This window comes from Serinus canaria, chromosome 2 (assembly GCF_022539315.1).
Source record: "Serinus canaria isolate serCan28SL12 chromosome 2, serCan2020, whole genome shotgun sequence".
Taxonomy (NCBI): Eukaryota; Metazoa; Chordata; class Aves; order Passeriformes; family Fringillidae; genus Serinus; species Serinus canaria.
The window spans coordinates 80,666,975-80,677,717 of NC_066315.1; the positions used below are offsets into that span (position 1 = coordinate 80,666,975).

The 10,743-nt window shown below is 36.6% G+C and overlaps 1 protein-coding gene across 6 annotated transcripts in view; it reads left to right on the plus strand.

Annotated features, from left to right (window-relative positions):
- SEMA5A (semaphorin 5A) overlaps window positions 1–10,743 on the plus strand; it is a 314,081-nt gene that overhangs the window by 224,448 nt on the left and 78,890 nt on the right. For all 6 annotated transcript variants that reach the window (XM_030230394.2, XM_030230426.2, XM_018907145.3 and 3 more), the window contains one exon: window positions 6,481–6,598. In XM_030230394.2, the coding sequence (XP_030086254.1) occupies window positions 6,481–6,598 (118 nt within the window). The remainder of the gene's footprint in view (window positions 1–6,480; window positions 6,599–10,743) is intronic.

Sequence of the window (10,743 nt, forward strand, 5' to 3'; positions counted from 1 at the left end):
CCAGTTTAAATATGAGAAATCTGCTGCTGCATTATAATGTCAGAACCACATGAGGACTGATCTGAATTAGTGATTCCAGAGTAATATTCCAGAATCAGAGTCCTCATAAGTTTCCCAGACTGGGATGAACCATACTCCTATCTGCAAGTCTATATTATGAGCACATATAAAAAATGGCAATTCTTTCTTTGGTTATTAGATACACTGAAAAGTCATCTTCAGTAGATGTCAGCTTATGGACACTATTAAAGTCAGCAGAATTATGAAATAAGCACAGTTTAAAGTTTTTGCTCTCAAAAGTAGTAGAATAATAGTCCCAAACTGAAGAGGGAATAGCTTGACCCTTTCTGCCTCTGTGAAGATGAAAGCTTTCGCAGAAAGTTTCTGTCTGTCTGTTCTGAAAAATGCATCAGAGACATTTGTTCATTTACATTTTGTTGCAACAACAATATTTAGTGACAACCCTTCAAAGTGTGATCTATGTATGTATGTATGTATGTATGTTTGTATTGTGTTGTAAGCAGATATTTTTGTCAAACAAGAATTTTACAGCCTACTCCAAATTTATTTCTTGAAGGGAAAGAAAAATGAGGGAAAGAAAAATGTCTTTTATTTTGCATTTATTTTGCAAAGATGTAAGTAAACCAGATAGACTTTAATTCAGATTTTATAAGTAGGATATTGTTTTAAACAAAAAAGTGACCCAAGAAAAATTTAAAACAGTCCTGTGGTTTTCATATATTGTGATGTAATTAATTTTGTGGCTTTAAAGTATCACAAGATTCAGGAATTTTAACTTTTTACTCTTGGTAACTGTAGGTGCTTACGGGCAAGTTTAGGAAGTGGGGGTTGGACCAGTGGACAGTGAGGTGGATTGGGAAATGGCTGAATGCCAGCTCTCAGAGGATTGTGATCAGTGGCACAGTCTAGTTGGAGGCCTTCTGGTGTCACCTAAGGGTCGATACTGGGCCCAGCACTGTTTAACTTTTCCTCAGTGGCTTGGCTGAAGGGGCAGATGTCTCCCCAGCAAGTTCTCTGATGACACAAAGCTGGAGGAGTGGCCAATACTCCAGAAGTCTGTGCAGCCCCTCAGAGGGACCTTGACAGGCTGGAGAGGTGGCTGTCAGAAGGTTCCTGGAGAAGAACCTTCTGAAATTCAACAGAGGCACGTGCAGGGTTCTGCACCTGGGGAAGAATCATCCCAGGCACCAGCACAGACTGCAGGTGACCTGCTGGGAGGCAGCTCTGCGGAGAAGGACCTGGGGGCTCTTGATAGAGAGGTTATCCATGAGCCAGCTGTGTGCTCTGGGGGCCAGGAAGGCCAATGGAATCCTGGGGTGCACTGGGAAGAGCACTGCCAGCAGGTCGAGGGAGGTGATCCTGCCCCTGTAGTTTGGTGATGCCACATCTGGAGTGCTGTGTGCAGTTCTGGACTCCTCAGGACAAGAAAGACATGGACCTCCTGGAGAACGTGCAGTGGAGGGAAGCAAAGATGAGTAGGGTCTGAAGTATCTCTTCTGTGAGGTACTGATGAGACTGAGGGAGTTGGACTTGTTCAGCCTTGAGAGGAGGACACTGGGAGGAGATTTATCAATGGGTATAAATATCTGAAGGGAGGGTGTCGAGAAGACAACTCTGAAAGTTGTCTTTCACATTTCATCCATATATAGTCACTTGGAAGCATCAACATTCAGTGAATTGTTTAATATAAACAACTTTGATACATAAATTTCTGATTCTGGATTTGATGGAAGGACCTTGTGGGTTTAAGGCCGGTATTTGCAAGATTGAATTGTATCTAAAATATTTGGAGTATGCTACAAAAATTAAAATAAGAGGAAGCAATGGTAGTCTGCTCAGAGTGTCTGAGATGATTAAAGGATTTGATTTTCCTACCAGTTCAGGTGAGACTTAAGCAGTATTCTGAATATTTGACATTCATCTTAGCTTGAGCTACTTAGGATTTTATAAGTTGTGTCCCTACCATTTATCTTCTTCTGGATCATTCATCTGTGTCTTTTGATGCCTGTTTTTCATTGCACACATGTATTTATGTATATAACTGCAAAACCAGTAGTAATGAAAACACTGATAGGTACCTTTGGCTGGTATCACATTAATGTATTCATTCAGCAATGGATAGACCTGTGCATCTGGAACATGAGACAGGCTTATAGCTTTGGTTTTCTGTTTGAATTTGCAGTGATGAACCTGTCTTCTGCAAAATAAGGTAGTGACCCTGGTTCAGTTCTAGATATACAAAGTGTCAGGTCACATTTGGTGGTCATTGCCACTGTGTAGGTGTGGATATGTCAGTAGAAATTACTGAAAGGGACAGGAGACTCAGTTTTTGAAATGCTGTGTATAGTAAAGACAGAAAAGTGTTTCTTGAGCAGTCTTAGAAGATGCACCTCTTGCCTTTATATATATTACATGAATAAAATATTACAGCTCAAGAGGATAGCTGATTAGCACTTTCATATTCATGTGGGAATATATTCTTGCCCTCAAAGGAAATTTAAAATCTTTTTGAAATTAATAATATTATGATACAGCTTTTAAACTTAAGGGGTTTTTTTTGTTCTTTGGAACACTCATAAATTCTTTTTAGTCTAAAAGTCTGAGGGATTTTTAACATATTTTGCTCTGAATTGTGTTTAATCCTGCCTTATTTTCTGACTCAATAAATAATTTCAAATATAACTGAAGTAGGACAATTTTTCTGGCCTACTTGATGATAATTATAAAATAGCTGAAGAAATAACCTGACTTTTACTGACTTGCTTTAGAGTGAGGTGGCTTATGGTTTTGTTAGTAGTCAGTCAAAACCCATTGCTAAAGTGCAGCATCACTGCCAAATGTGTGCCTTGCAGGAGACATACTCTGCTACCTATCATTTACATTTGGTAAAATATGTGAAGTGACAACACAGAGCAAAATTAGAATCAGTCAGGAGAAGCCAGAAGCTGTGGAATGTTTTTGCAGAGAGTGCTGGCTCGATAGGGTGAGTGGCATCAAGATCAAGAGTCTTCAAATGAACCAGTTTAATTTAATTCCTGAATTTCCTTCCTGGACAGAAGTGCCAGTTTTAGCAGTGCTGGGACAATTCATGTGAAGTCTTAGAGATGTGAGCTGGTGCCTACTTGGATGAACAGACAAAACATTCATTCTCTGCTGAAATTGAGATGTAAGAGACAAGATGACAAAATATATTATCCAGCTCTGCTATTTGCTATGTGACAGTCTGAAAGGGCCCTGTCAAATGAAATACCTAATACATACTTTAAAATTTATGTAATTTTTCAGTAGTGACATGTAAAATGACTTTAATTTAGACAGAGATTTGGGAGGAAAAGGAGATAAAGATGTGTAGAGATATCTGTTTTTTGACGTTCCTTAGTTACATAAAATTGACATAAATTTGACAGCCATGTTGTATAGTTTCTTTTGTTATTTCATGTACACATTGAAGCTGTTCCTCCTGCTGCTGTCTCTTGGGAGCGACATTCATGAAAAAAGACTTGAAACAGTTTCAATTTTCCTAAAGACACATAACTGCGAATTAAGTCCCTTTAAATTTCCCATTTCCGATGGAAATTCTGACATTTTTATACTTACAAGCTTTATTCTATCTGATTTTTCGTCTGTTAACTTATTTTGTTATGTTTCTCTGTTTTATCTAGGCATAGTAGATAAAAATAATTAGGTGCTTTTACTCACACATTAAATCAAAGGAATCATCCCTCAAAGGAAAGAAAATGGTTTTAAAAGGTGACATAATTAGGCAGTAAGGATAAAAACTTACCCTCATATTACCTCCCTCTTTGAAATTTTAAAGAAACTATGTCCACTTTTCAGAGATATAGGTGATCTGAAAAAAAAAAAAATAAGAAAACTCTCTGAGATGTGAGGCAGGGTGAAGAACAGAAAAGAATTGTTGTGCCAGTACCTGAGAACAGGGCAGCTATTTAAGTCAGGTCCTGCCACATCTCCTGAATATGTCTGACACAGTGAGCTGAAGGAGGTTGATGATACTGAATTACACTTTTTTAGGGTTTTTTTTCCTGTCTGGATATAATATTTTAAAAAATCAAACTTTTTACGATATGAGACTTAAATATAATAATGTCTGGGACAAATAATTAGCACATTAGTGAAAAAAATCTCAGCAAAACTAGAGTTTCTCATGTGAGGAATATTTCTCTGAAAAAAATTTCTTGTTGCTCTATTTGAAATAGTTTGTATGTTTAGAGGATTAATTTCTGTATTGTAGTGTAAAGAAAACCATTATTGAAGAATGGTAATGCCTCTAATTTGTGGAGGAAGTTATCCTCTTGTCATCTGCATGAGGTTAGCTGAGTTATTAACTTCTTAAAATGATAATTTTCATGTGCTGATAATTTTCATGTGCTCAGTGGATCTTTTTAACTAAATTCTGAAAAGATTCACCTCATTTTACCTTGCTGCAGAGCCCTCCAAACCTGGTCAGTTACTGAGAAAACCCCACTCAGTGTTCAGAGAGTGATCAAACATTCTTTGTCATAGCAGTACAAGAACTTTCTTTTCTTCCGTGGAACTAGGATCTGTTCTGGTACCAGAAAATTGTAAGGACATTCAAAATATGTTTCTAGCACCTTTCTTAAAACTTCTGAGTGACTTATAAAGAAAGGTGCAAGTCTTTTTGATTTGCTTGAATCAGAGTAAAGTGAAAACAAAAGCAAAAGAGGAAATGGGGTCTAAGACCAGAGTGGGAGAAAGATCGGCTTATTCCCACTAAAAAGGGAGTATGGTTCTAAGTGAAAGTATACTGCAAAAGACTTTGAAATATTTTTGTTTTTAATAAAAAGTTTCTAAAGCATAATAACTTAGTTTACAAATATGAACTTTTAAGTTAGAAAATTGAGCACTTTGAGGCACACATTGTCATTTAAGTGTTACCATCGCTAACGCTAACAGTTGTGCATTGTCAGCCTTTAATTTGTTTTTGTATTCTTTTCTCATCAAACACATGCTTTTTCAGAGATACTCAGAAGGACAACACTGGACATCATGTCTTGCAAGCTCTGAAAGACCAAGACACTTAAAACTTTCCATAATTTGCATTAATGTTCATTCTCACTTTCTAGGTAGTTAAATGGAAACATGTGTTGCCTGAGTTACAAAAATGCTAAGCCCTCACAGCTGCAGGAACCAACAGTGGGAACTCTCTTCTGAACAGCAAATTCCCTAAACAAGAAGCTTTATCTTTGGGCTGGAATCCTGATTATTACCCATACCCATTTTGACTGTTATGCCTCTTACACTGTGTCCTTTTGCAGATGAGAACTATACTCCCACATGGTACTGGTAATCCACATTGCCAAGTGGAACGTGGAAGTGAATTGTTTGAAATTTCTAATTATGGTATTTTGGAATAACACTCCAGGGAATTAGTAATCTGCATTTGGTCAAGTGTTAACATGGAAGTACATGAGGAGTGCCACAGATAAATAGAAATATCAATAAAACATATAAATTAGTTAGGACAGAATCACAGAACCCTTGAGGTTTTCAGGGATCTCTGATGGTCATCTGGTCCAGTTCTTGCTGGGCCTCCTAGAACCAGTTGTCCAGGGACGTGTCTGGGTGGCTTTTTAATATCTCCAGGGAAGGAGATTCCAGAAGCTCGCTGGACTATCTGTGCCAATGCTCAGTCACTCTTTCTGCAACAGTGTCTCTTGATGTTGAAGCCTCCTGTGTTTCAGTTGGTGCCTATTGTCTGTGGTCCTGTCACTGGGTACCACTGAAGACCCTGGATCCTCTTCTTTGCATACTCCCTGTAGGGTTTTGTACTATTTATGAGATCTCTCCTTCTCCTTCTCCTTCTCCTTCTCCTTCTCCTTCTCCTTCTCCTTCTCCTTCTCCTTCTCCTTCTCCTTCTCCTTCTCCTTCTCCTTCTCCTTCTCCTTCTCCTTCTCCTTCTCCTCTCCTTCTCCTTCTCCTTCTCCTTCTCCTTCTCCTTCTCCTTCTCCTTCTCCTTCTCCTTCTCCTTCTCCTTCTCCTTCTCCTTCTCCTTCTCCTTCTCCTTCTCCTTCTCCTCCTTCTCCTTCTCCTTCTCCTTCTCCTTCTCCTTCTCCTTCTCCTTCTCCTTCTCCTTCTCCATCTCCCTTGAAATTTTTACTTGGAGCAGACAATATACCCTTTTTATGAATTTCTGTAATTCTCTAATAATGAAGTACAACAATCAGTCAAGACAGCATACCATGCATGCAGACAGAAATTCAGCTTTGCACTTTAAAGAAATCCTAGCTTTGTATAGGCATTCAAATTAATTAATTTTTCCTCTGGTTTTGGTCATTTTGTCTGTGCCATACCCCAACAGGGATCAATTTCACTATCTGCCTATGAAATACCAAGAGATGCTACACAGTTATTTAGAAATCTTTGGTCGGTACAAATGAAGATAAATGTCCCAGTTATCTGATTGTTTTTCATCCACAGTGCATGCATTGGATCCCAAGACCCTTATTGTGGCTGGGACATGGTGATGAAGAAATGCACAACGCTGGAAGAAAGTCTGAGCATGAGTCAGTGGGAGCAAAGCATTACTGTGTGTCCAGTAAGTCCAAATGCATTCATTTGTCTCTTGAAACCTTTGATTCCCTGTGAATTTCATGAAAATGAGCTGGCATTGATTTTTCAAGCTCAGAAAACTGCATTTAATATAATTTTCCTTAGGTTTTCCCATCAGATTTTAGCACAATGCCTAGTTTCTTTTCTATTTCTTATTAAACTACTTCTATGAAAGTTATTTAGAGTAATTTCAAAGGGTGGTTGTCTGACATCTGTAATGTCTATTTTCCCACCTTGAAAACAAATCCTTTCTAAGATTAGTGATTTGACATATTTTTCCCTGCAGAATTTTCCTCCATTATGTGCTTTGAAAATATTTAATCACTAATGGTATTATATTTTCTTTTAGGATTATTATTGGTAATATAAAAAGCCAAATAACATCTTCTAAATTCCATTGATTGGAAGGCTGAATTCCATGAGTTAAGGCTCACACACATTAACAACAGAGGTGATAATTACTATAAATGCAAGGTTTATATTTGCAATGGCTTACCACTTTTCTTTAAAAAATTATTTTTAATAAATTCAATATAATATAAAAAAGCACCAACAAACTTGATATGTATATCTCATTTTTAATTTCAATCTGGTTGTTTAAATATTCATTCTTTTCCCTCGCTCAAGAGCATGCAAAAAGAGGGTTAAGAAGGATTGATCTTTCTTGTGCTATTAAGGTGTTTTGTTTGTTGGTGTTTGTTTTTTGTGAGTTTTTTTTTTTTTTTTTGAGATTCTTGCTGCTTTGTCCTTCTGCCCATGAGGAGGGAGCCATTCCAACTCAATTCTACTTTTATTCCTAGTAAGGACATTTTGATCTTGTTCCCACCTACCAGTGAAGCATATGTATCTGTAAACTTATGCTCACATGGTATTTGTGTTCTTATCTCCATGTGTTTACAAGCTCCCTTTAAAATCTTGATGACACTTCTCTGTCCTAAGCTGGGCTTTGACAGTGAACTAGAGATGTGCAAAATCAACATAAATTTATTATATTATACATATATTTATTTATTATATTATCTATATCTATTATATAATAGATATAGATAATATAATAAATAAATATATGTATAATATAATAATATATTAATAATTAATATTCAATATTAATTAATATCTAATATTAATATTAACAATCTATATCTAATATCTATTTATATTATTTACAACATATATTTATCTGACTTGTGCTCTCTACATGTGTTGCAGCAGCCTCATAGATAAAAACTCTACACCGATTCTGAGGGCCTTGAGAATGTGCACCTGTGTTCTGACTATGTTTGATGTTAAATAGTAATTTTTAAAACATCTTTTCAAATTTTTAAGACTTAAAAAATGTTTATGTTGTGTCCTGTCCTTTGCTTCCATCTTCTCACATAGAGGACTAATAAAATGGACATGTGTTGGATTCCTGCATTAGCATTTGAGCTGAAATCAGGAGCAACTTTGGGGAAAATACTATGATTACTGAAATGCCTTATTTTGTTTGTATTTGCATGGGCAGTCAGCCAGCTCATGTGCTCAATCTTTGAATTGTGGCACTAGGCCTTATTTTCTTTTGTAGATACTGAATACAAGGCCAAGATGGGGTGGAGGGAGGAATAATTTGGAAAGCATAATTCCATTCTGTTCCATTCAACTGGAAAACCAATTATTTAGAATCTGTTATATGACATGTGCACAGGATATGGCAGTCTAGTCAAAGCAGGGGAGCACCTAAGTCTTGCTTAGAAATTTATCCATAGCTGTGAGACTTATCCTGCTGATCCGAGATTCAAAGATCTGGTGAAACTCCAAACAAATTTTGTCCTTGAGCAGATTGAACTTGCATAATATAAGGAAGAGTTTAGAATTATCTAAACTGAAAAGTGTGGGTTCGCACCTTTACAGTTTTAATGCCTTATACACTAAGTAACACATAATTGAACAGTTTGGAAAACTTCACAGAAGCTTTCCTCTGAAGTAATACAGTATTCTGGCAAACTGCAATCAATTACAGTTTTGCTTAGCGAGGTTTTCAAATATTTGTTTTTATAGCATTTTTTCGTGCTGTGCTCACAGGATATAAAGGCCAAGATGTAATTAATTTAATTCTGTAGGCAACTGAGCTATGTGCACCCTTAACATGTGCTAGATATATTCAAGACAGTGTTGCAAGCAGAATGTAACAGAATATTCAAAACCTACTCTCCCTCTTTTGGTCCCAACTGCTTCCAATATCTTATTTGTTAGTAAAATTACTCAGATCTTTTAAACATTGTAAAATTTTTTTTTTCAGATTAATGAACTACCAGTTTCTTCTAAAATTGGATCAGAGAGAGGCCTGTTCATACAATAGTTTAGTCCAGAATAAAAAGTTTGACCAGTTTCCTTTGATAAATTAGTTCTTACAGAATTATTCCTATGGCTGAGTACTTATAGGCATGTCATGTTAGAGGAGAGAGGTAAAAGGGAGAGACAGATGAGTGTTTGTGCTATCATCTCTGGACTTTGAAGATCAGTTTTGAAAAATGGGGTTATTTTGGTTATCTTGCTCTGATTTGATTCTCAATTTGATTTTTAGGTTGTTGTTTCAGTTGGCATGAGTACAGCAATTGTGCATAAATATGGACACTAATTATTGCTATGGCACACTTGATCTTTTTCCAGTTGGTCATGTCTCCCTATTATTTATTCAATTTTTTTATTGACAATGAATGTTCATTATTTTTAATTAAATATTTTCCAGTGGGACAACTTGCAATCCATCACTTAAAAATATCCAGGAGCTTTTATAAGGAAAGTGAAAAAAAAAATTAAAAAATGTTTTTCAGGATTTTGGTTTTGGTTTTGGTTGTGCTTTTGGTTTTGTTTGTTTGTTAAACAGAGGCATGCAACATGAAATGGCTTTATTTTTACAGTTATTCCTAGAGAAAGTTTAGTATGGGATCTGAATTCATTAGAAGCTTCAGGAAACTCTACAGTCTTACTAAATTTTACCAAAGGTAATCTCAAACCAAAGATCTCTTGACAGAGTAAAAAATTGTGACCTCTACTCAGAGTGCAGAGGCACAAAGCAGGAAGATGAGGTGTGTGCAGAGAGACTTGAGACAAAGGCTGATTATTTGGAGGACTTGAAGAAGGAAGAAAGGTCTAAAGTTATCTGCAGAAGAGAAAGGGTGACAAAACCAAGGTGGTAGAGAGGGAAAGCAGAGTGTAGCCATGCCAAGGTGTGATTGTCATTGACTGTGATTTTGCCCTTGAGGTGTCAGATGGTGAAAGGTTAATGGGCATGGATTCTGGTGAGGCTGCAAAGGCCCCTCATGGGTACATTTTGCTTTCCTGCAGCTGTATGATGAGATTATTTGATATCACTTCTGAAAGGGAAATATTCACAGAGAGACAGAGCAGGTGAGTCATGGGGAACAACAGAGACCCCAGTGGGATGATCTTTGCACAAGCAAGGAAAAATAATGAAGAAAGAGAATATGTCATCAGTTTTTCTTTCTGAGTTCAAGCTTTCAGCTATGTTTAAAGTATACTTCCCTGCCACTTAATATGTATTCTGGTAAACGTAGGCAGCTGTTAGCTTGTGTAACCACAGACCAGCTTTAGTTTAAAACTGTAGGTGCAACAATAAAGGTGTTTTGATGCAGGACAGAAACAGAAAGCAGTAAAGGCATTTTCACATCTCTGACATAATTAGATTGGAGACATGGAATTGTTAGTTTATGGACTATAAATATTTGTTAGACCAGCAGTCTAACAAATAAGAGGAATGCATCTGCTTGTCACTTAAAAGGAAATATTATTTCTTGTTGTCTTACAAAACCCATCAGTGTAAACTCTACATGAGCAAAGGTTGATGAATTATTTTCAATAAACAGCTGTCAACAGATTTTGAAATTAATAAGTATGTTTATGTTGGTTGTAGCTGACAGAATATACACATAGCTGTTCTTGCACAAGTGACTATTGTGAAAAATAAACTGTGGGAATTGTAATTAGTAGTGAAATTATGGTATCTTTGCCATGGTGGAAAGAAGCAGCCAATATCCAGTGTCAGTGGAAACATGCCTTATGTTCTAATTTAGTATCTTGTATCTTCAAAGTGTTTGTGCAATGTACACTTCTCTCACCACTGCTAAAATA